This window comes from Lygodium microphyllum, chromosome 12 (genome assembly GCF_053477565.2).
Source record: "Lygodium microphyllum isolate KBCC chromosome 12, Lygodium_microphyllum_v1.1.10, whole genome shotgun sequence".
NCBI lineage: Eukaryota > Viridiplantae > Streptophyta > Polypodiopsida > Schizaeales > Lygodiaceae > Lygodium > Lygodium microphyllum.
This window is the reverse complement of record NC_141146.1, coordinates 80,060,504-80,087,022: the sequence shown is the minus strand read 5'-3', so window position 1 is coordinate 80,087,022 and position 26,519 is coordinate 80,060,504. Positions and strand designations below refer to the sequence as shown.

General features: G+C 38.4%; 1 protein-coding gene across 2 annotated transcripts in view; it reads left to right on the top strand.

Moving 5' to 3' along the window:
* LOC148027972 (uncharacterized) overlaps nt 1-23,645 on the top strand; it is a 63,092-nt gene extending 39,447 nt beyond the window's left edge. For both annotated transcript variants that reach the window (XM_087689666.1, XM_087689667.1), the window contains exons 9-11: nt 22,554-22,630; nt 22,837-22,945; nt 23,046-23,645. In XM_087689666.1, coding sequence (XP_087545792.1) covers nt 22,554-22,630; nt 22,837-22,945; nt 23,046-23,108 — 249 coding nt within the window. In that variant the 3' untranslated portion in view covers nt 23,109-23,645. The remainder of the gene's footprint in view (nt 1-22,553; nt 22,631-22,836; nt 22,946-23,045) is intronic.
* Nucleotides 23,646-26,519: the final 2,874 nt, after the last annotated feature.

Below are 26,519 nucleotides of genomic sequence, written 5' to 3'. Positions count from 1 at the left end.
CTGATATTCACCCTTGGAAAATTTCAAGGGAAAGTAGATTTAAGCACTTTGAAACCTACTTTATCAAAGTTATTCTGTGAGGTCTTTAATATTGCAAATCAAATGAGGTATGCTAAAAATTACATTCGCATAGGGAAGTGTCTTCAGAAGTAAACATGTGTGGTTGTTAGTTTGCTATCAGAATTATGAATTCAGAATGTGCATAATTTTTAAAGATAACTCCGCTGCCTATGCAGTCTGCAGTGTCAATCTCTCTGCTCTCAGCCTGTGCCATCTCACGACAATCTGCCCATAACCTGTCCACTGCCTGCCTGTCATCTATTCCTGTTGCAACAACAGCTGGAAGGATTGCCTGGCCTGACACAGCCATTCTGAAGTGCCACCTGCCTGCAAATTAACGGACAGCCTGCATGTCATCTCAACAGCCTGTTCTTCGATTGCCCTTGATAGTCAATGTCCTCGTGGAGAGTGATTGGAAGCACTGCTGTCAATAAGCTAAGGCCTCTCAAAGGACAAAGCATCCATTGAAGAAGGCTCCTTCAATACATGGATATGAAGGAACATAGACTCATAGGTAACAGCTGGTGCAGAGGTAGAGGAAGGTTCAAATGTTTTAGTTCCATCCTTTGCTCCTGGACGAAGGTGAGGGTACTTCTTCCACTATTTCTCCTTGAGATGTGTCCCCTTTCCTCAGTATGGGCATCTAGGCTTCTTTGAATCTGTGTTAGAGCTTGAAGAACTCTCATGTTTCTCCTTTTTGTGCTTGGCCTTGGATTTCTCCTTCTTCTTCCCCCCCTCTTGTACCTGCTGTGAAAGCCTTTGTGGAGTTGGATCCACTGGCTCCTACCTCTTAGAAACGTGTGTCATGCTCCAAGACAAGGGGGCTAGCTCTTCCAATAGAAGAGTCTCTCGGGTCCTCCATGTAAGAAGACTAGTGTAGAAGACATCGTACTTTGGAGATGGTAGTTAAGTCAAGATAATCATCTTGCCAAGGGATGCAAGCTCATCCCTCATATCCTCCAACTTGTTGATGTGATCCTTCATGGAAGGAGAGTCGTCAATATTGAACATTTGAAGTTTCTTCTCCAAGGTGATTATATGGGCAAATGTCTTTTGATGATACAAAGAAGCAATTTTGTCCACACTTCTACGGCTGTTCACAATCTATGTACATGCACTAAGATAGAATCCTATAGGCCCATGAAGAGGAAGGATGAGGCTCTAGAGTTGAGCCGATTCTATAGGGCTGTATGGTCCATTGTCAAATCCCACTTTGAGATCTTCCATGAGACAGGGAATAAGGTGGGTAACAAACTCCCAAAGATCGAAGTTGTCAAGAATACACTCACCTTGTAAGACCAATGCGAATTATTTGATCCATCTATCTTGTCTTCTTTGGGCAAAGAAGGGAGAACGGGCACTTGCATTGATGATGCCATCATAGGTATCCTAGGGTCAAAAGGATGGGCCCTATGAGAGACATGGCGCGCGCGCACGAGAGAGAGAGAGAGAGAGAGAGAGAGAGAGAGAGAGAGAGAGAGCTTCTTCGATCTATGTAACTTGGCAAGAGAGGGTTCCCATTTGAAATAGGGCTCTGACCTTCGATCTTTGTGACAATCACACTGCCTATCACTGGAAGTATGAATAGACTCCTCATATGAGTCATCAAAGCCTTGGAACCGGTGATAATCCATATCTTTGACGCGTAAATACACTAAATCTGCTGTGTTTTGCTGTAGAATAGCTCGATTGGAGAGAATAATCAGCTACACCTGCAAGAAAACAATTGTAGATGTCCGCCTTTGTCGAAAGCACTTGTAGAACACAAAAAATCTGTGTTTTCTGCAGCAAACAACAGGCTGAAGATTTGCTTATTCAGCAATAGGGTGGTCTTCTTTGAAGGAAATCTCCACGTCTTTACCTGGCGATGATACCATGTGAGAGTGTGCAATGAAAGAGGAACACACACGAAGAGAAAAGGGGAAGAAAAAAGACAGTAAGAAAAAAAGAGAAATATGCATTGAATCTAGAAAGAATGCTGAATACAATGATGGACTGATCAGCTCTTGCATGCAGCCCAAAGTGTCAGTGAGGGCATCGGATTAGGTTGGAAAATGATGACACCACCAAAGAGGGCGATGGAGACAAAGACAAAGTGTGTAGCCAGTAGCCGCTGCAAGAGATGGAGAAGAATGCTAAACGCAAAGTGTGCACCTACAGAAGAATAATTTTCCTTAAGTATTCACAAGCTATAAATAGCCAAAATGCCTCTGAATTGGCCAATCAGCCTGCAGTGCCACTAAATGTGGCAATTCGTGTTACGGAGATGTGAAATTTTGAGATGCTCTAATTTTGTCAATAACATTTGATTAAGATATTAATTGAATGTGCAAGGTTGTTTAGCACATGTGATGCACATGGCAATTATTTCATGCTAAAAGGCTAAGGACCTTGAGATATTAGTTTGTGCCAAAGGGAAAAGTTGTAGTTAGTTATGCCTGATAGATACTGGGTGGTATCTAGTGTCAGATTTGGACCCAGACTAATTTATTGGCCATTAATGTTAGTGGTGACATTAGAGACTAGGCACTAATTGATTAATTAATACTAGTCTAAGGATCAATAATTGCTCAAGGATACTTGGAAGATAAGTTGGTCTAGCCAATTTGATTATTGGTTGGTGAAATTGATTTTCTAAGCACTAGAATATTTATTAAATTAATTTTTAAAATTAATATTTTGAGAATTAATTTAATAAGTTGGATAATGGCCCATGGGATTAGAAGGCTGTCACTTGGCAAAACTTGTCCATGTAAGTGGAAAAAACGTTTTTATGGATTGGTGAAAGTCTATTTCAGCCATTATGAGAGAGAATAAGATTGTTAGAGAGCAAGGAGAGGCTGCTGATGAGATTTTCAGCTACTAGGGATCAGTTCTATAGCATGTTGTAGTAGTTTGGAGCCCTCGAGGAGCAAGTGACAGTAGCCGAAGGTCCTTTTGGTGCAGATGACAGCATACAGGTGGGGGCAACAGTCTTTATGGTGATCGTAAGTTGTAGGTGACAACTTTCATAGTTGTTTGAGTAGGACAGCAATGGGTTTTCAGCATTTCTCGCAATGAAACTCTGAAAATTTTCTCTCTATAGCATTCTCTCTTATCCCCTAGCTATCTCTCTAGTTATCTTAGCATTTTTCAGTAGTTTGAGCCATTAGAGAAAGAGATTTCAGTTATACTTTGTTGTAAACCTTAATTTATAGCAAAAATTAGGGTTTTGATAGCTGCCTCGAGATGTATGCTTAGAATTGAGGGCCTAGGACTTGAATTCGAGCAGCTGAAATTGAGGAATTTCAAGGAGATTCAAAAGGCTAGCCAGCTAATATCAGATTTGGAGCTGAATTTGTCTTTCAAGGAGTAGGGTGAAGACCAATCCCCAAGCAAACCAAGAGATGAGTTGGGTTGGAGGCTTGTCAGTTTTAATAGCAAGAGACACTTGGATTAGTAGAGGAGATCAGAGGATCTCATTTGTACTTCTTTCATTTGCAATATAAGATAAATAAATATTGCAAGGGGCGTCAATTGTGGGGCTAATTGCATTTTCAGTTTTGTAAATTTATTAACTGCTGTCATTAAGTGCTTAATCAAGTTATTTACGACTCTATGCGGGAAGAAAGGTTGGTTTTAATTCACTTGCCAAATTTGGCCAACCACATCGACAGAGACCGTAAATGTTGATGTTGCAGGCAATAAATGTCCGCAAGGATTGGCGTAGTAGATTGCAGCAATCAAGTGGTGTACATGGTGATAGATATGTGGCAAAACCAAGAAATGTACACTAAATTACCTGAGAAAAAAAATGTCTATTGTGAATAGAGTTGTCTCCTTCGTCAAAGCACATAACAGATATGTTAGCTTCTAATGTCCATGTTTGATTCAGATTGAGGCTCTTATATAGGATATGAAAGTGTATGACACGCATAACTACTAATACTTATTGCATAGTAAGCGATGCATGTGTGCATGAACATCTTTTCATGATCTTATGAGAGTGAGAACTACTTCTCCTTACTCTGTAGTTGATTGTAACCTAGCTCTTGTCTAAAAGACTTGGATTGAGCAAAAATAAATTTCTTTGGTGAGGATCGGCTATCTTCAACCTTCAATCTTATGTCCATTACTTTCACATTTCCATGGTTGTAAATTGTAGTATTTAACTTTAAGCATTTGCTCTCTTCATTTCTTAAAATATTAAGTACTAAAAATAAATAAAGATTATAATTGTTAAGCATACTACGTTGTTTGGGGCATTTATGAATGGCCTATATGAGCTTGATTTATATGGAAGGAGAGCATTAGAAGATGCATTATAGGTTGATGCCACCATTATGGATGACACTAAGTTGTGGCTAGCTTGATTTGGTCATCTTAATTATGGTAGTTTAGTTTGCTTGAGAAGTAAATATAGGATGCTTTATCTCCCTCTGCTGAAAGCACCTTCTCATAATGTATGCGAGAGTTGTGTACTTGGCAAAATGCATCGCGCTTCGTTTTTCAAAAGTGGATTTATGTATGCCGGTCATATGTTATAGCTTGTGCATAGTGATGTTTATGGATCCATGCATGTCAAATCCATCAAAGGATTGATTTGTTACCTTCATTGATGACATAACCTGTGATTGTTGGACATATGCTTGAGGTAAAAATCAAAAGTGTTTACATGTAAAAATCTTCTTGGTCTTGGTTGAAAATGGTAGTGGATGCAAGCTGACTAGTCTCCGTATAGATCGAGGGGAGAGGGGATACTTGTCACGAGAGTATAATCTTTTTTTGGCTAAAAGGAGCATTAAACATCAATGTACTATGCATTATACATCTCAATTAAACGGTGTGGTTAAAAGAAAGAATCGAAATTTGATGGAGATGGCATGTTGTATGCTTTAACACAATAATCTACCTCAAGCTTTGGCTTGATGCTATTATGTGTGCGCTATATGTGTTGAATCACAGCCCCACTAATGTATTGATTGAATGTATATCTTATGAGGCTTGAAATGGCTAGAAGCTTATGATGCATAGTATCTCGAAATGGCATTTGAGGGGTTCCAAACGAGATGGCCATTTTAGATCAAGACGGGAACAGAGAAATACCGTTTTGGCACTTGACGATGGATGTGCAAATCGGCTATCGAGAGGAAAAACACGTATTTTTGCTTGTTTTGCATTGTCTTCTTTGCAATTGTCTCCTCCTCTTGCTCAAGCCGCTCTACCTGACTCCATTTTTTCCTCCTACTTCCTTTCTTCTCATTCTTTTTTTTCTTTCTTTCCCTTCTTCTAAGTTATTCTCATTTCTTCTTTCCTTCAAAGTTTTTCCTCTTTCATTATTCTTCTATTCTCCTAGTCCCGCTCCTTCATCATCATCATCATCATTATCATCATCATCATCATCATCATCATCATCTTCTTCTTCTTCTTCTCCTCCTCTAATTTTCTTCTAAGTTCTTAACTTTTTTTCGAATTCCTATTACCTAATCATGGTGCTGGATCCATTTTAGAGGTATGTCACTCTAATCAAGGGATACGAGACCTTCGGTGGATACGAGGGTTCTAGTGGATCGAAGAAGTGGTAGTGCAACTATTATGGATTGGAGAAATTAAGGTGTGTAACCCGCGTGAAAAACCACTTGACATGCATTTCCAACAAAGATATTAGGCCTTGTGTAAATATGTTAGCGGAAGTAATGATAAGTCTGTATCTTTGGTGCAAAAAATGTATAGGGATTGAGCTATAAGAGCACAAATCCTCTCAGCCAACACTACATAGAGGATAATGAAGCACAAGTGTAGCAAGGAGAGACTAGTGAGCCTAGTAACACTAGTCAAATTCAAGGCGTCAATGGCCCATAAAAAAGAAGTTCATCTATATCTGTATCGAGTTCTTGTGGAAAAAGGATTCCATTGTCGTCTTCCAGTGGTGGTGGGCAAAGGGACTCTTTGCATGGTATAAGTGTTTATACAAGTCTTTAAAGGCAAACTATAGTGGAGGCAACTAGGGAGCTCACATGCTTATTTATCCTGTGTGTCATCCCTTTCAATTTGATCACTACACATCAATGGAAGCGGACGATCAGGGCAGTGAGCTACATAGGGTGTGAGTGGAAACGTCTTTTTGCGGATGCATTATGCATATATAAGTTTTGAAAGGAAAAGGTATCCATAGAGGCTTAATTGGAGCCCTTGAAGAAGATATGAGTGAAATATAAATGAACAATTTATGTGAAGGATAGTCGGATATGTATCAAAGGACTGTTATATGAGCTTTTGTTTTGAAGCACATCTGATAGGTCATCATGGATATAGGAGTCCAAAATGTGATATAAGTGGTGACAAATAATGGAAGTAATTGTAAATCCATAGGCTTGAGGATGAGTTTTTTAACATAGTATGGCATAGGCTTGAGGATGAGTTTCCTAACATAGTATGGTCTCCATGTGTATTCTATTGTTTTGACTTGCTCATTAAAGATATTGCACAAATATCTTAAGTGAATGATATTTTCCAGTTAACAAGTATGTTAAGATTTATGAAGAAGAGGCCATTTGTTACTAGTAATTTTGAGCCAATGGCACACTTGAGCTATTGAAGACCTTTGCCATTAGATTTGCTTATATGTATGTTTATTGTATTGGAGAGGTTGATACGAGTCTGTCCAAATTTGATACGGATCATTGCATATCAAGAGTGGCTCAATTGGAGTGAGAGAGAGTCTCCAAAGACTTTTGCTTTTAGGCATAATGTTTTGATTGAGAGTTGGTGGATTGAGGCAGAGACATTGGTGAAGAGTCTCACTTTTATTTACACAGTCTTGCACATCATTGATATGGAGGGGAGTACTTTGGGTTTTCTATACAAGTATATGGATAAAATTGATGAGACCTTGCTTAGCAATAGCTTTTTGTCCTGAGACAAGTAAGTTACTGTTTAACTTTTACATATGTAATATTAATAATTGTTTAGTATTAACAACTCATTGATGATTGTTTTAACTTATTTTATCTATGATTCATTATCCATAACTCTCAAGAATTGATGAGATTTATGCAGTGTGGAATGCATGATGGTATTGGTTTCATAAATCAATCCATGCTATTGTATATATATTGCATCTCCTTTGGTGCAGTGAGGAGCAGTACATTAGCGAGAAGTTGGAGGAGAGCTTCATAGAGTACGTGAGGTGCTTCAGAAAGAATGATCTAGATATGATGAGGAGAATAGAGGATGATTTGCTGTATTTTGCAATCATTCTCTTCATTTTGACCGATCCACAGATAGGCTACGAGAGACACAGCTTTAGCATGTCTCTTGGTGGGAGAAATACAATAATTGTGCTTCTACTTTGGTATGTAAGTTACAACTTTTATGTTTTGATAATCTAATGCATTATGCAACCTAGGTTCTATAATCTATTGTCTACTTAATGTTGATTTTGCGGCTTGTCTATTAGTAATTACTTAATCTCAATCTCTTAAATTTGAATAGAAGTGCATTGCCATTGGTGTCCTCTTGCAAGATTGTAGTTCAAGGTATGCCTGGAGAAACTAGAGCACATGGATAATCTTCTATACCAAAAAAGAGAAATAAGCTTATGACAACCTAGTTGGAGTGTTTAGTGTTTTGCCATTGCAGTCTTCAGCTGCTTGAGAGAACCGCTCTATTCCTAGAGCCTTCATAGGTAATGAATCATATTATGTGTAATTTAACTTTTTAACCTTGTTACTTTTTGAAAGTTGGATTGCAAATTGTAATATGTATGAACATTGAACATGTTGAAACTTCTATTATATCTTTGTCTCATTCATCTTTATAGGTGAATGTTGATAAAATTGATATAGAGAAGGTGTGTGATATCTTAGAGATACTACGGGAGGAGCAAGATATTTACTCTATCTTTATGAAGAGCTATTGGCACTAGTCCATGATATTCGTGCATAGAGAAAGAGAGCTAGGGCCAGAGTTTAAAGCTGAGGTTGAGATTGAGATTGAGATTGAGATTGCTTTATGATCATCTTGATTAGGATTCTTTGAGTTAGATAAGAAGATGGTGTACAGATTCTCGAAATCTGGATGAGTGATAACTTATGGACTTTGGAGATTGGAGTCATGGTACCTCAGAAGTCAATTTAGCATTGCAATTGCCAGTTACTAGTCACTAGTTACATTATATATGCATATGATGATATCACGATTGTTCGTTGATGTTGATATTCAGTAGCCTACTAGTACTCACTGACAAGGTAGTCAAGTACAATTTGTTTGATTTGTCTAGTCCGTGGACTTAGTATGGTATCGAACTCACAAAAAAAATCTTGGACAAAATGCGATGTTTTGTATGGTCATTAAAACATACATAGAAAATTTAGGGTTAGGCTAGTAAATATTACTTGTTTTAACATGGGAGTGACTATTCATGAGATAGAGTATCACAAGGTATTATCCATCCTGCACTAACATAGTTTATAAATCATAAATATCTTTGCTTCAGTTATCAACAACGAGTCATGAATAGGTTGAGACAAAATGTGAATCCAAGACTCTAGTCACAAGTAATTTTCAAGATCCAATTTTATTTATAAGATATGTACAATGGATTTAAGAGAAAGCTAGCTAGAATAATGAACCATGGTTCATGGATCATGGTATAGTGAGTGACAAGTAGAAAAAATAGTAGATAGTAGATATAAAAAGAAACTTAGGAGTAAGACTTAAGGTGAGCTGTGTATAATGGAAAGGCTTTATGAAGAGGCTTAGACATTGTAAGAGGAGTAAGTAATATATTGATATAGGTAGAGGCAAGGGAAGGAAAAGAAGACGAGGTAAAGGAAGAGGAAATAGAAATAGAGCTATAGGGGATGAGATACGAGAAAAAGGATGTAGAGATAGAGTTTAGAGAGAAGTCGATGGAGGAGAGAGAAAAGTAGAGGAGCTTGTAAGAGAGAGGTAGGCGGTGGGTGGTAAAGTGAGGTGTAGATAGAGGTCAATGAGGAGAAAGATGAAAAGGGTAGATTAAAAAAACCACCTTTCTTTGAATACCAACTTAAAAAAAAAGGATAAAAATTGAATGGATTGTACATGTCCCACCAGACTAAACAGATTGTACTATAGGGATTTGTCTGTGGACGGAATGCAACCATGCTCACTGGACTTTGGACAGTTATTCACATGACACAATTACATATATCTTAATTTTGCTTATTATGCATTTCGGTTCCACTGTTCTTGATGTCAATCTTCACATGATTCATGAGTCATAAATTATAATTCATTTTGTTGTTTAAAGTTTTGAAAATTGAGTCTTAGCTATCTTAACCATTGAGTTGTTTACATGATGCTTTAGAGGATGAGGATTGGATGGCAACTATGTAGTCAGGGATGGACTCATCCATAAAAATGACACATGGGAATTATGTGACTTTCTTGTTGGCAAGCGCGCTATAGGTACAAAGTGAGTTTACAAATAAAACCATAGATATGATGGTAGCATTGATTGCCACAAGGTATGTCTTGTTGCCAAAGGGTATGCCCAATGATATGGGATTGACTATGATGAGATGTTTGCATCCACTTCATGTATGACTACAATTTATAGTGTTATTGGTTTGACTGCCCATTTTGATTGGCATGTACATCACTTGGATGTGAAGATTGCTTTTCAGAATGGCGATTTTCATGAGGAGGTTTATGTGAGAGAACCTCTTGGCTTTGTTTGGAAAGACTTAGAGAGTAGCTTTGTTCAGAAAGGCTTAGAGAGCTAAGTGTGTCGGTTGCGTAAGGTCCTCTATGGTTTGAAACATGCACCTAGGGTAGGGTATGAAAAGATACATGCATATGTGATCGCTCTTGGCTTTATTAATTCACACACTAAAAGTACGCTTTATGTTTGCAAAGATGGGGATAATCTTTTGATTCTTATTCTTTATGTGGATAATATGTTGTTGATTGGACCTGACGAGACACAAATTTTGATGTCATAGATCTTGGCTACTTGCAGTTTTATCTTGGCATATAGTTAATTGCAGTTGAGGGGGGCATTGTTTTGCAATAGTTTGAGTATATTGGTAGCTTCTTGAGTGTTTTTAAATGCAAGATTGCAAGCCTATCTCTTCTCCGGTTGAGATAGGTCAAGGTTTAGACTTGAAGATACAAGATATCCATTTGATACTTCTCTCTATTAGCAAGATGTTGAATGTCTATTGTATTTGTATAATACAAGACTAGATATTCATTTTGGGGTCTCTCAATTGATATGCTTTATGCACAACCTTGGTACCACATATTGACAAATAGTCAAAGGTGTCTTTCGCTATCTTAAAGTCACTTAGACATTGGGTTTTTTAATTCTAAAGGTACTTCTCTTTGCTTGCATGCACTCATAGATAGTGACTGGGCTAGACGTTTTGACACATGGTGTCTAGCAATAGTAATTGTTTCATGCTTAGTGATTCACGTATCTCTTGTCTGAGCAAGAAGGGGTCTGTAGTGGCCATACCAGGTTGTGAAGCTGAATATATGACAACATTTACAGCTACATTGGAATGTGTACGGCTTAGACGCCTTTTGGTCCATCTTAGTATAGGACAATAATCACCCACTCTTATCTATACTAACAGTTAGAGTGCGATGGTACTTTGTGAAGTCTAGTATTTCATGCTTACACTAAGCACATTGAGGTGCATTATCATTATGTCAAAGAGAAACTCCATGTAGGGGTAGGATTGTCACGTTTGATGGCATCTAATTAGTACTGTCTATTATTAGTACGGTACTAATCGGACTAATAAATCTTGGACTTACATTTGATGAAAAAAATTATACATATATTTTTAATACCTATACTTAATGTTGGACTAAAAATAATACACTTTAAACATTTAGAGACTTTATACTAGGAGTTTACATATGAAGAGCTTGAGGATAGAGAGGATGATTGATGGAGAGCTTGAAAGTGGAGGTAGGGTGGAGGTATGTGTTGAGCTTGAAATTTGAATTTGAAATTAGAGAGGGAAAGGGAGGGAGAGAATATATTTTGAGAGAGAGAGAGAGAGAGAGAGAGAGAGAGAGAGAGAGAGAGAGAGAGAGATTGGAGGTATGTATAAGTGTGTTGTGGAGACGAAGCCTAAACAACACCTATAATTTACCTCGAAAGTTGTGAGAGTGCGCAACGGAAGAGGAAATACGAACACGGAGGGAGAGAGAGAGAGAAAGCAGAAAATAAGGAAGAGAAATCTGCACTGACTGAAATGAATGCTGAATACACTGAAATGGACTGATTAGTCCCTGCACGCAGCCCACAGCGTCAGTGAGGGCACCAGATCAGGCTGATGATGATGGCAGCACCACCACGGGGGAGAAGGAGTGTCGAAATTTGCAAGAAGACAACTGACCAAGTGGGGAGGGGGGCTGCCAATATATAGGCAACGGACAAACCCTAACCCTAACCCTAAAATGGGCGCAAACCCTAAAATGGGCGCAAACCCTAAAAGTGCCCTAAAATGGGCGCCCCACAACAGTGACCAAAAAGTGGCCGGGCAGCCAGTGGCTGCCCACTAAAAGAGGCCAAAAAGAAATACACAACCTAAGACAGCCAGTCAAGAGTGACTAGCCTCCCCCATCATAACACATGACAGACATGTCAGAGCTCCTAATGTCCTCGTCTGACTCAGACTAAGGCTCACAGGCAGGAGATGACAAGGCATTACAAACATGACTGCTAACAAAAGTAACCCCAAATGGTCACAAACAAACACTTGGAAACAATCGGATAGTTTCGATTGGAGGCCATCAGAGTGATCAGACATGTCATAAAGAATAGGACGGATTAGACAAGTTGACCGGTCCATCAGAGGTGGATAACTAGGTGCAAGGAGATTGACTTGGTTTATGTCCCTACATAGGACAACTCGGTAGAGGTGTTTACAAAAGCTCACTCTAAAGAGAAATTTGAAGCCTTTCACAAAGCTTTAGGCTTAATAGCATTTAGGAATTGATCTGCCAATTCCTTGTATATGCTCATATCATTCACTCGAGGGGAGTTTGTTACACTTAGTATTCCTTTGTAGTTTTGGTATGAACACTTTCTTATCCATTGGCACTTTTTATTTTCTAGTTGGAGAAAGGTTTTTTCCATGTGTGAATACCCATTAGTGGGTGTGGTACTTTAGTACCTTAGGGATTGCACTTTCATTATCATTCTCACATAGTGGATGTGTCCTTCCAATAACTCTCTTCTCTCTTATTGTTCATGTGAGCACATGTGAGAGTGTGTGTGTTGTTAAATCCTAACCTAACAATGACATGTTCAGTTTGTGAATATGTGCGATTTGAACTTAACACAAAATTTTGCAAGTAAAATACATTGTTATGTACGTTCCTTAAAGTTTATACAAATCAATTTGGTAATACATTACACATACATAAAAAACATGTTAAATCATGATAAGAAGTCCAAATATTATGAACTAGAAGACAAGTAGAAGGCTAGGAGTCTAATCCCAAGAGTAATATTATGAACTAGAAAATAGTTACAAAGCTAATTATTAAAAAAGTGTCATATGAAAAGTGAAAATTTCAACTTACATGTTAGGGGTAAAAATGTCTCTTGAGTCTTGGCCATACTCAAAGACACATTGCTGCTCTCGTTAGACAAGGGAGAGTACTATTTTCTTTATCTCATCTGCTAGTGCTTGATCTCATTGGCTAGCACACTCTAGGGATTTTGGGACATGGGTTGGGTTGTCCACCGATATTGGACGAGTGAATAAGAAGGCTGGTCATTACTTGTGTAGGACTTCAATTAGACTTGCTTGGGGCCTTCTTAAGTTTCATGGTGTAAAATTGTAAAATTGAAAAGCTTGACAAAAGACATTGTGGTAAGAGAGACATTGAGTGTGAAGAGAGAGAGAGAGAGAGAGAGAGAGAGAGAGAGAGAGAGGGGTTTGAGATAGACAAAGGGGAGGAGAGCAAGAGAGGGGGGGAGAGAGGGAGAAGAGGAAAACTAGAGGTAGAGAGAAAAAGGTGATGTAGGTGTCGATGAAAGAAGAAGATAGAGAAGGAGAGGGAGAGGATGACTCAAGAGGAGGATGAAGAGTAGTAGATAGTCAAGAGGTAAACGAAGAGAAGTGCATGATCAAATACACAGAGGCCCCCTTTTTATAAGGAAGCTGAGTGCTGAGCAAGAAGTTCAAACATAAAGTGATCTAAATAGTATTATTAGCTCTAAAATAGGATCTTAAATCTATATTTGTGAATAATTTCACCCCTTACAATTGATCAACATGATCCTCAATTCTAGGCTTTGGAGATTTAATCTTCACCATTATTTTATTCAATGCACTATAATTGACATAGGCACATAGAGCCATCTTTCTTTTTTGCCAATAAGCCAATGTTGACTTATTGGGTTTCATCCCTTTATGCTAAAAAAATCTTGCACCTTTGTATGTACAAGATTTAGTATTATACAAATGAGTTCTATGCACACTTTTAGGTAGTTTTTTAAAAGGGAGTTCTTCCAAGATAGCTACATCTTGGCTGCCCTTGCACATTGGGTTATTGTCATGCCTAGAGATATGAATTTTCTTGGACTATTGTGTTTTAGATACAACAAAGTTCTTGAACTGGTTCCTATTTTGGACAAGAAAATGAAGGGCATCCTAAAAATCCCTCTACTTTTATGCCGTTTCATGTTGTGTTTATATATATATACATATATATATACATATGTATATACATATGTATATATATACATATATATATATACATATATATGTATATATATAGATATATATGTGTATATATATGTATACATACATATATATATATATATATATATATATATATATATATATATATATGTACATTATATATACATGTACATTATATATATATGTACATTATATATATATATATATATATATATCTCTGTGTGTGTGTGTGTGTGTGTATAATGTACATGTATATATATATGTACATGTATATATATATATAAACCTAAAGTGGTAGACTCGTCATTGTAACAAAAGAATCGTGCTCACTCTCACTCTTTGTCTCTCTCTGTTGCTAACAGCCACTGACTGTCTCGATCTTCACGCTCCCAATCACTACAAACTGGTATCAGAACACACTGCACGCTTCCCGAGGTAAAAGGCAGCTCGCGTACAGCTGCTGGGTGTGTGTCTGTCGGCAGACGGGAGAGTGGAAACAGTTGCATGTGACAGTGACAGTCAGGCAGGATCACGGCAGGTCCAGCGTGGACCAGGCGACAGGTCCAGCGTGGACCATTAGGGATTAGTGAGCAGCAGCAAGCGTGACGGGCAGCAGCCGCGACCATGCGGCAAAAGGCGCACACGACCAGGAGACAACCAGCGTGGCGACTGAGGAGCTTGCGATAGACGGGACCAGCGGGGCTCACGGGCGCCAGCTGACGGGTCAATGGACCCGTTACCCGTCACCCGTCATCCATTTTTTTTTCTTCAAAACTTTTTTGAAATTCCTCTTTCCCTATCGAGGGTTCATGCGTGGAGGCACAGCTTCCAATTTTCGCACAATCTAAGCCCAGAAATTTGGGGCTTCTCCAGATTGAGTACTGTGCTTGCAAAATTGAGGCATTCGTGTCAGAAATTGCAGACATTGTGTGCACCAAAATTATTGAAATTTTGCTCATTTGAGTGAAATTTCTCAACATTGGACCCAAAAAATTTGGGGCTTTTATTGTATTGGTGAAATTCTGTTCAGCTGAGTTAGATTGGCTGACATTGGTGCACATCTGGACCTGAGAAATTTGGGGCTCTTGCAAAATTTTGTGAAATTTTACTAATTTTTCCCGTTTTATGCTTTCGGAAACATGTATTAATACAATTGGGACAGATTGGTCAGTGAAATCTGGGGGTTTTGCTGAAATTGCTCTATTTTGGAAAAATTGGTCTATTTTATGCATGTCAGAGACAGTTCAGCTGTATGATTAATGCTTTGAGCACAAAAAATTTTAGGGCTTTTGACCGTGCGTGTCAAATTTTATGCCCGTGGATACATGTACAATAGAAATTGCAGCTAACGTTTGGGACTTCTCATGTAATGTGATGCATTTGCCCTTGGAACAGTTGTAATCCGTTGTAGCACATGGCTTGGTGCTTCTAAAAATTTACTTACAGATCTGAAATTCTTGCTTCTACGTGGTCATTTATTGCTGGTTGGTACTTGTTTGTACCTTGGTCACTTGTGTGACAGTTTGGGCTTGCATTTGCTGAAATTTTTTGGTCAGATTTGGGCTGAAAATCATGGTTGGCAGCAGTAATCTCATGCACATAAAGAAGCTTGAAGGAGCACATAACTTTGTAGTTTGGCAAAAAACAATGCTACAATATCTTGTTGCAAAAGAAGCAGGCAAAGCCAATGAAGCAAAAAAGGGCAAAATCCACATATATGGAACAAGACGATTGGGATGAGTTAAATGAGCTTGCACACTCAACCATTGAGCTATTGATTTTTGATGCCTTGTTGTTTAACATTGAATGTTTGTATTTTGCACATGCTATTTGGACTCGGCTGGACGAACTGTATGCATAGAAGAGTGCCGCAAGCAAAGTGTATTGGCTAAAAAAGCTTATGGATTTACCTATGAAAGAGGGTGCAACAATGTCTATTCACTTGAGTGAGTTTAACTCCATTTTTAGCCAGCTGGTTGCCTTGAAGTTCTTGATTGATGAAGAATTTAAGGCTACGTTATTGCTTTGCACTCTTCTAGAGAGTTGGGATACATTCAGGATTGCTATGAGCAATTCTAATGTGATTCTTTTGTATGCTGATGTAGAGAGTGCTCTATTCATGGAAGAAATGAATCGATAGAACAATGCATCCAGTAAGTCTTCTAGTGCTTTGCATACTAGGGGCAGATCACAACAGAAAGGCAAATTTGATAGCAAGGGACGTAGTAAATCACGTGGCAAAGATGTTGAATGTCATCATTGTGGCAAGAAGGGTCACTTTAAACGTGACTGCAACAAATGAAAGAAAGAGAAAGGAAAGGGCAAGAAGACAGATGATAGTAAGGAAGAGAAGAAAGAGAGTCAACCTAAGAAGAGCAGTGTCAAAATTGAAGAGGTGAATGTAGTCACTCATGATAGTGATAGTGGAAATGATGTATTCTTTGTCTCTTCACACTTTGGTGCACATGCTTTACTTGCAGATACAGATGATGACATGCATGCCTAGATTCTCAATTGAGGTGCTTCCTTTCATGTCACCTCTCATCGTGAGTGGTTTTTTGCCTATACAGGGGGGTTGACATGGTGTTGTCCATCTTGGGGACAACTATGCATGTGACATTGCAGGTGTTGGTAGTGTGCAATTGCAGTTTCAGCATGGTTCTGTCTTCACACTTCAGCATGTACAGGATGTATCTCAGCTCAAGAAGAGCTTGATTAGTACAGGGCAGCTAGATGATGATGGATTTCATACCACCTTTGGTGATGGGAAATGGAAGATCTGTAAGGGATCTAGAGTGATTGCCAGAGGTTGTAAAAGTGATACCTTGTATCCTCTCCATGTATCTAGTGTGAGTGATCATGTTGTTGCTATGACCGAGCAGCCAAGTGTTTCTTTGTGGCATGGCTAGTTGGGACTCATGAGTCAAACTGGAATGAAAGTGCTCTCTTGTTTTCGTTATGCTGATTTTGAGCATTATGATCATTGTGATTATGGTAAACATGCACAGACGTCTCATAAAAAGTCTCTTTCGTTGAAATCTTCTCCTTTAGAGTTAGTACATTCCGATGTATGTCAGATGCTAGGATTATCTTTAGGGGAAAAGAAATATTTTGTCACCTTTGTCGATGATGCTACACAAAAGGTATGTGTTTGCCCTATTCGTAGCAAGGATGAAGTGCTTGACAAATTTAAAAAATTCTTGGCATTGGTTGAAAATCAGACCTATAAGATACTCAAGTGTCTTCGCTCTGACAATGGTGGGAGATATGTATCTGAAGCCTTTCAGGCATTTTGTGACAACAAAGGGATCAAGAAGGAGCTCACTGCCTCTCATAATCCACCCCAAAATGGATTTGCAAAGCATATGAATCGGACTATACAGGTTAAGGTCCGTACGAGGCTGTCTCATGCTGCATTATCCCATGGTTTTTGGGCAGAGGTTGTTATGACAGCCGTACACTTGATTAATTAGTCACCAAACATGTCTTTTGGGGGGGGGGGGGGGGAGTTCCCCAAGAAGTGTGGTCAGGCAAGCCATCTTCATATGCTCACCTGAAAGTGTTTGGCTGCGAGACTTTGTGCACATTCGTAAATAAAAACATAGCAAACTTGAGCCAAAGTCCTGTAAATGCATTTTCCTAGGATATGGTGATGAGGGTGAAAAGGGGTATACATTACGGGATCCTGAAAAAAGTAAAGTAGTATGCAGCAATGATGTTATCTTCCAAGAAGATCGCATGCATAAACAACCCGAAAAGACTGAGGAGGTCCGTAGGGTTGTATTCTGGGAAGAAATACCTTTTGGATAGCAAAATGTGCCCGCTGTACAACAGCAAATACCTGCTGTAAATGAACTTGTAAATGCAGAAAATAATGTTGGAAATGATTAGTCAGCTATTGCCCATGATAATGAGCCACTATATGTATAGGAACAGCGAGGACAACAAGCTGTTAATACTGATTTGCAGGCTGAAATGCTAGGACAACAAGCTGAAAATACTTAACAGCCAGCAAACAATGATCATTGGGTTAGGAGATCTTCTAGGGCTACAGGACAACTTGATAGATTCATTCTTGGTGCAAACAATGTGGCTGATTATGTCATGTTGACAGACTGTGGTGAATTGTCTTGCTTCAAGGAAGCAATGGACAGGCAGGACAACAAGAAATGGTATAAAGCTATGTTGTCAAAAATGGAATCTCTTGAGAAAAATGACACTTGGAACTTCGTGTAGTTGCCTAAAGGGCAAAAAAAACTTCCATGCAAATGGGTTCACAAGATGGTTACTTCTGGTTCCTCACCAAAAGTACAAAGTAAGATTGGTTGCGAAGGGATACAAGCAGGAACATGGAATTAACTTTGATGAGATCTTCTCTCCTGTAGTCAAGATGATTACATTGAGAACCATTTTGGGCTTGGTTGCAGCTAAAGATATGGAGCTCATACAGATGGATGTAAAGACTGCATTCTTACATGGTGATCTGCATGAAAACATATATATGCAGCAGCTTGAAGGGTTTGTTGAAAAAGGAAAAGAGAAGATGATATGTAAACTCAAAAGGAGTTTGTATGGATTGAAACAAGCACCAAGAGAATGGTATCATAAGTTTGATACATTTATGCAGTCTCAAGGTTTCCATAGAAGTCAAGTGGATCATTGCTTGTACACCAAGAAGGCAACAGATGGCAGCCTAATTATATTGGTTTTGTATGTTGATGACATGCTGATTGTTGGCATGGATACTCATGTCTTGGACTCACTAGAGCAAAGTTTTCATGGCAGCTTTGATATGAAGGATCTTGGTGATGCGAATGACATTCTTGGCATGAGAATACTCAGAGATAGGTCGAAAGGATTGCTCTATCTATCTCAGCAGAAGTATATCTCCAAGGTTTTGTAGTGTTTCAATATGGAGGGGGGGGGGGGGGAGACAATTGGGATTCCATTGCCTTCATATGTGAAACTCAGTGCAGAGGACAGCCCTACATCTGATGATGAGAAGGTTGAAATGGCCAAGATACCATATGTTTCAGCTGTTGGCAGTTTGATGTATGCTATGGTTGCTACACGTCCTGACATTTGCCTTTGCAGTGGGAGTGGTTAGTAGATACATGGCAAACCATGGTAAAAAGCATTGGGAAGCAGTGAAAGGAATTATGAGATACCCCAAAGGCACAAAGGAGTTGTGCATCTGCTTTGGAAAGTAGAATGCATCTGTTGTTGGCTTTATGGATGCAGACTATGTTGGTCATGCAGATTGCAGAAAGTCCACTTTTGAGTATGTGTTTACTTTCACACAGGAGGAACAGTCTCTTGGATCACCAGGCTACAAAAGTGTGTTGCATTGTCTACTACAGAGGCAGAGTATGTGGTTGCCATTGAGGCATGCAAGGAGACTTTATGGCTTTCACATCTGGTGGGAGAACTTGGCATTACAGAGTTATCTGTTCTCCATTGTGATAGTGAGAGTGCTGTCATGCTAGTACAGAATCCCGTCTTTCATGCAAAGATGAAGCACATACAGGTGAAGTACCACTTCATTAGAGATGTACTTGGCAACAAGAGCATTGAGCTTGTCAAAGTGCATATAGATGATAATCCTACAGACCTTCTCACGAAGGGTCTTCTAGCTGAGCGGTTTGCTCATTGCCGACAGATGATGGGAGTTAGCTTTGTACATACCTAGACTTAGCTGATTCTTTTCTCCTCTTAAGGCACATTGCCTTTAGGTGGGAGGTTGTTGGGAATAAAGGCCCTCGTGCCTTTTAAATGTGCTCGGTATGAACACACCCTTAGTACTTGTACTCTCATATATATATCTATCTAAAAACCTAAAGTGGTACACTTGTCATTATAACAAAAGAATCGTGCTCACTCTCACTCTCTGTCTCTCTTTGCTACTAACAGCCACACTGACTGTCTTGATCCTCGCGCTCCCAGTCACTACAGAAAGTCACCATTTCAAGGGTGAAACATTTCAGGAATGAAACGTTTTGTGGTTACCTTGTTCTCAATCCCTTTTTAAGTTATTCTTTGATTTGTCTTGTTGCTTTTTCATGTTGGTTTTCACTAAGACCAGAGGGCAATGTTGGAAATTGGGTGAGCATTCCTTACTATATTAGATGGTTTGGCATCCTTCTTAGTAGGCAATCCAGCAAGTAAGTCACTAGGGGTTACATCTTTAGATTCACTTAACAGTTGATTGGAATCAATTTTATTGTACATTTAGAAGTACTTTTTTTTGGGGGGGGTTTTTGATTGGAAACTAGGAAAACTTTGCTCAATAGACAAAGGCCAAACAAAATATACCTCACACTGCTTGCTCCATCAGCCAATTTAATTCAAGTGATTACTTGAAGGATAGTCTGGCACATGTATTCACCTTGAATTAGACAGTTTTACCATCTTTCTCAATTAATTGTAGTGTATTATTTCGATAGCTTGTTTTTAAAAATCGGTTCTAGACTCCAAATCCATTCTTTGCATAGGACAGTAGCCCTATCCATGTCAATGAGTTGGAAATCAAAGCTATCCTTTTACATTTAAATCTTGATTTCTAAATTTTGCACTGCTGTGTTCCATATTGTACAACCTTGCCCTTTCATTAGCTTTACAATGTATTGATGTTGACTAAGCTTCAGCTTCTTGAAAAAGGAATAATTGATAAATTATGTGTAGCCGAGTCATCACTCATGACTCTTAACTCTATGCCCTCCTTATCAAACCATGCATCATTACCAACTCATGACTAGATAGTTGGGGAAAAGCTTCAGCTTCTTGAAAAAGGTATAATTGATAAATTATGTGTAGCCGAGTCATCACTCATGACTCTTAACTCTATGTCCTTCTTACCAAACCATGTATCATTACCAACTCATGTGGCCCAAATGTGGGCTGCCACATGAAGGGTAACATGTTAATATCTACGTCTTCTGTCCATGTGCAAAGCCTCTAATGGTCTATACTTTTCATATCCCTAAGTTTCCAAGGTTTGAATTACATGGATTTATTAATTCTTTTTCCTCTTGTTGGGACCTTTAACATCCCCCTTCTTTTTCTTAAGGCAATTTCAAGCAGAGTGATTTGGTGATAAGCAATTAAAACATCATTTTTTTTCTTACCCTCACAGTCTTCTTGGTTAGTATTTTGTTTCTCTGCAAATGTTTGTAGCTTTTCATCGTTAATGAAATGCAATTTTCATGTAAAATTCCCTAGGCAAACAAGTCCCTAATTCTTGGCCTTGGCTCCAACTTGGTTGAGTGTATCTAATGATTGAGCATGGTGCAAGAAACTGCTAAAATATCAATAGTGTGTACCCAATCCAAGGCATTCTCAGCAATCTAAAGAAATATCAAAAGGGGAGCCTTGTGCTAGCTCACATTTGTGTTAGTTGCTGTTTTTATTGTTAATGTTGTAATCAGTGTCTCCCCATGGGCTTGAAATGCAATCTTCATGTAAAATTTCCCATGGGTTTGAAACTCCCTAATTCTTAGCCTTGGACTCCAACTTGGTTGGGCTTATCTAGTGATCGAGCATGGTGCAAGAAACTACTAAAATTTAGTTAGTGTGTAGCCAATCCAAGGCTAAAGAAATACAGTAAGGGGTGCCAGTGTTTTGAGGCAATCGGTGTCTTCGTGCTGAGTAGGAGAACTCTAGCTGCCATTTGTGTTACTCGCTGATTTTACTGTGAATGTTGTAATTAGTGTTTGCGGATTAGGGTTTATTGCCCTTTGTGTTTTAAATGGCAGATTCCAGAGAGTCAATTCATGACATCTCAAACAGGTATTGTGGCCAGTTTAGGATAGCTTCCTGAAGCCCGTTTGTGTAATTATTCCTAAAGCAATGGTTGAGGATGCATGGGAAGTGAGTGAGAGAGTTGATATCTTTAGCTTAAGCAAATTGACGTCCACAAAGAATAGAAGCAATTTGGTGGATTGGTCATTTGAAATAGTTGGCCAAGTTCATGAATTATCTACTTGGCAATGGACCATGAATGTATAGTTTTATGAATGATTGGAGTCATATCCCTAAAAGGGGCATGGCTGATTTTGGTGCGATGGTGACTTGGTCTTCTTTAAAATATCAGTCGTAAAATGCTGGAGTGAAGTGCAAAATTCTGCTTGCTGTGTGTTTCCACTGCAAATTTCAGCAGGCTTAGAGCAATGAGTTTCATCTTTTTTGAACTACATGTAAATCGTATTTAGATGATCTAGTAGCAGATTTCCTGGGGTTGGGTTTGATCAGAACGATGTGACCTTTCATTCCAGACAGATTGAGCAGTCAACTTGCTTTTATTGATCAATCAGTCAAAATGCATTAATGACCAGGACATTGATTGGTGCCAGATGGATTTGTTTTTCAATGTTTTTGATGCAAAGCTAGGCAAAAGCTCTTCCATTAGAGCTCATGTAACTTAATAGAACAATGGAAAAAGGGTAAATTTAAAGGTACACAAGTCATGACATTTGACTTTTTGTTTTCATAGCCTTTAAGCATTTTTATTCTTGACCTTTCATTTCCATAAGTTTTACCTTAATTCCCATGATCCCTGGCCTGACTCTCCATAGTTATCTTTCTTTTTCTTTTTTGAACTCGGCCTATGTATTTGTTGCATAATAACTCTTGGTTGGAAAAATGAATTAAAACAACCGGGTGATCAACCTTGCTTTCTGCTTTGATCAGTGGGTCGATTGTATTTTGTGCATGTTAGTAACGATTCCTTCTGAGTTGAAAGTTATTAGTTGAATACAAGCACCTACAATAACCTTTCAACTTCAAATCTCTGTTTTCTATTAGGTATATGATGATCCAAGACTTTTGAAGCAAAGCATCAAGCGAGAGAAGCAGCACCAACTGAAAAGCTCCAAGAAATGGTTGGTTGCACATGATTACTTTGTGTTTTTGTATATGTGATTTTACTCTTGAAGAAGTCAGTGATTTAGATTATTTGAGCCATTTTGAAGAGGGCTGCTTCAGAGTGTTCAATATTTCAAAAACTTCTGGATCTTGTCAAAATAGATATTTTCTGCTTGTGGCTATGTTTCTTGGGAGTCAGGTATGCTGATCATCTTGCTGACAGGTTGGAAAGAAAGGATTCCACGAAACAGATGATGGAGGCAAAACAACAAGCCCGTTCAGAGCACATAAAGGAGCGTAAACAACAAAAGAAAGAAAGGAAAATTGCCAATGTGATTAAAGAGTGCCCCTTTTATGCTCAGATATTATGTTTTCAGAAAGTTGTTTGCCTCACCTTCTTCTGATCTGTTTTCTGCCATTTTGTGGCTGCAGAGGGAAAAGAAGTTAATGCGACCTGGATTTGAAGGTCGAAGGGAAGGTTTCATCAATGAGTAAAGGAGGAAAGCATACACTCTTGAAGCTTTCCGTGTTGCTGCAACACACAGAAATGGAGGATAAGTTCAATACACGCATTAAAAGTCCTGAAAGAAGGTATTATCCCAATGGGCAATGCTCCAAAGATGGACATGGGTATTGCGTCGACACTGACAAACAGTGGGCTTAAGATTTCTGGCGGGGCAGTTTTCACATGTGTTTTCCAGCTCTTTTGAAGAGTTACTCAAACAGGGTTTTCTGTGAAGTAAGGACTGTCGTAATGAAGGAACCTGCAATCCTAGCCGAGGATGAGTTGTTTGACATTTTCGGAAGTTGCGAGGGACTTAAGTCACCCACAATTCCTGTCTCCCTCTGTCTCAGGCCCTGTAATGTATTGATGGCCGAGGCCCGTGAGCCTTAACCAAGAATCATGCCCAATTTTGACAACTTACCCAGTACTTCAACATCAAATTCAGCATAATTGGAAGCAACTACTCAAATGTGACTAGATGTTCCCCTTTGGTATTACCCAAATTTAATAACAATTTTTTTGTGCTCCAGGTGATGGTATGTGCTTGTAGGCTTGCTTTCACATTTACCAAAGTAGGTGTCATGGAGGATAAACGAGTTACTTGCAACATGCCCAGTTTCATACTATGAGCCTTCTCTTGCATATGGGTAGACTACACTAGATGGGCATGAAGAGAAAGGCCTCATTAAAATGTCCAATTATGGCAACAAGATTCATAGCATCCTATAGATGAGTTGCAAACAGTGTCTCTTAGTGTGGAGCGGTTGTGGACCTCTTTAGCTTTTAGTTTTCTAACCCTACTGCAAACGCAATGATCTCGGCTTTACTTTTTTATTTGTTTAATTTTGTTTTTTTTTTTCACTTTTCCTTTTTTCTCTTTTCTCAACCAACAAAGGGAATCGTGAGAATGGAAAGGTGCATTCATATGTGCAATGACTAGACATTAGCTTTGAATACAAGATGGAGTGGAAGTCTCTTGGCAAGGACAAAAGTGGAAGTTCCGGGGAATAATGAGGCGAAGTCCATTTTGCTGAACCAATTATGATCCCATTGTCCTTGTGAAGTAATATAGATCGAAGTCACGCTATAGCCATGGAGTGTGAAAGGATGGTCAAGCCTTGCTAATGACAAGATTGAGGTCGTGTGACTAGAAATAAGACCAATACGTATAATAATGCAAAGCATGGTGGTAGGAGCTTGAAGTACAACAAACCATCTCCAAAGCCAATTGCACAAGGTGTGATACATCAAAGAAATCCTTAAAGAAGTGCTCAATAGTATCTTGGGGATCTCCATCCTCAAATAATTTTGTTGTTAGTAGTATCTTGTTTTATATGCAAGATATGCCAATTAAAGTCATGCTTGGGAAATGAACTTTGATTGTGATCATGCTTCTTGAAGGTGTGTATAGTGAAGAAATATGCTTTGCAAATCAAATACTCTATGCAGTGCACAAAAAGAATGGATGTATCGAGTAGAAATTGCCTAGTCTACACTCCATGGTAGTGTTACGTGTATCAATGCAATAGATAAATGTCAATTAAATTAAATATATTATGCTCTAATCTTGTCATTGAAAAGTGGAAATTTGCATATTTTGTTTTGTATATAGTGTGTGCCCAATTAAAGTCATGCTTGGGAAATTAACTTTACTCGATCACTTGTGTTCATTAAAGGTGTGTATAGTGAGGAAAGATACTTTGCAAATCAATCACTCTATGCAGTATACAAAAAGAGATACATCGAACATAGTGCAAAGTCCATTGTAGTGTTGTGTGCATCAATGTAAGAAATAAAGGTTCTTTGATTAAATTAAATATGTTATGCTCAAATCTTATGTTATGTACATTCACTCATGTAAGATAGCTAAAGATGCTTGGGATATACTTGTGTACTTATATCAAGGAAGAAATGAGGCATGCATTGCTTGCGTACACATTTAGAGAGTAAACATATAGATTAATGTAAATGTGGACAAGGTTTTGAAAAAGATAAAAGTTCACAAGGAAGAGTTGATTGGTGTACACGAGATTTTGCCAAATAGTTCACTTATGTAAATTATTTTCAATGGTCCTTTGGATTCTTATTCAAGTTTTGTATCTACTCTTTATCTGATGATGAAAGAAAATTCGAATGCTTTGTCATTTGATCAGTTGGTTTTTGTTTTATTGCAAGAACAATTTTAGTAGAACAAGTCAACTATGTATGTTGTAGATTGAGCTTTTGTGGAAGAGTTGATTGGTGTAAATGAGATTTTGCCAAATAGTTCACTTATGCAGATTGTTTTTAATGGTATTTTTGAATATTATTCAAGTTTTTAATCTATTTTTCATTTAATACTGACAAAAAATTTGAATGGTTTATCATTTGATTAGTTGGTGTTTTTAAAATCACAAGAAAATTAAATTTAGCAAAACAAGTCAATTATGCATGTTGTAAATCGAGCTTTTGTGGCCAGTCAGAGAAGTAAAAGAAATGCTATCATGTCTACCAATAAGCAAAAATATGCAAACATTATTTAGACAAAGAAAGCTACTAAAGATGAGAAAAGAAATGATAAAGATCATGTCATTAATAAGGACTATCCTAAAGTCGTCGTAAAAGAGACTAATAAAAAGAGAGGCTAGTACAGTTGTTGCAGATGCCTCTCCCTCTAAATCAAATTTTCAAATTTTTTTGTAGGATAGAGAATAGAAATTCAGTATGCAATGTAAGTATGATTCTTGCATGTTTGTTATGGATTTAGATATGTAGTACTTTGATATGGTGCCACTAAGCATATTACTTCTCAATGTAGTATTTTCAAATCTCTTGAGTTTGCCCCCAAAGGTAATACTGTCCCATGTGCAAATAACTCCTCTTATCCTATTAAAGGAGTTGGCCATATAGTATTAAGTGCTACTAATGGTAGTATTCTTATACTTATAAATGCTTTGAATATACGAGAGACCAAGAAGAATTTGTTATCAATATCTATACTTACTAAGATTAACTTGATTGTAAAATTCATTTGTAAATTGAAAGCACCATTTGGTGGTACAAAATGTGGTGTCCTTGATAGCCCATGCCTTTGGTGAATTATGTGTAGGATAAACCATATTGTGAAGAAATAAAAAATTTTAATAAAAAAAGAGATGGGGGGGGGGGGGGGGGGGAAACTAAGACAACCTTCTTTACACCATTTATGGCTTTATGCCATTTCTGGCTTTTTATTATTAGGGGCAGTGGCAGCTTGCCGAGGGGAGAAGGGATGGTGCGTATGGGTGGCAATAGGGGGAGGAGGATCAAGAGTCCAAGCTTTTATCCATTGCTATTGGACTGCAAAGAAGCGCGAACAAAGAAGCAACGAAAGGGATCATGGCACTAGTGCAAGATTAAAAAAAATTAAGTCAAGAAAAACA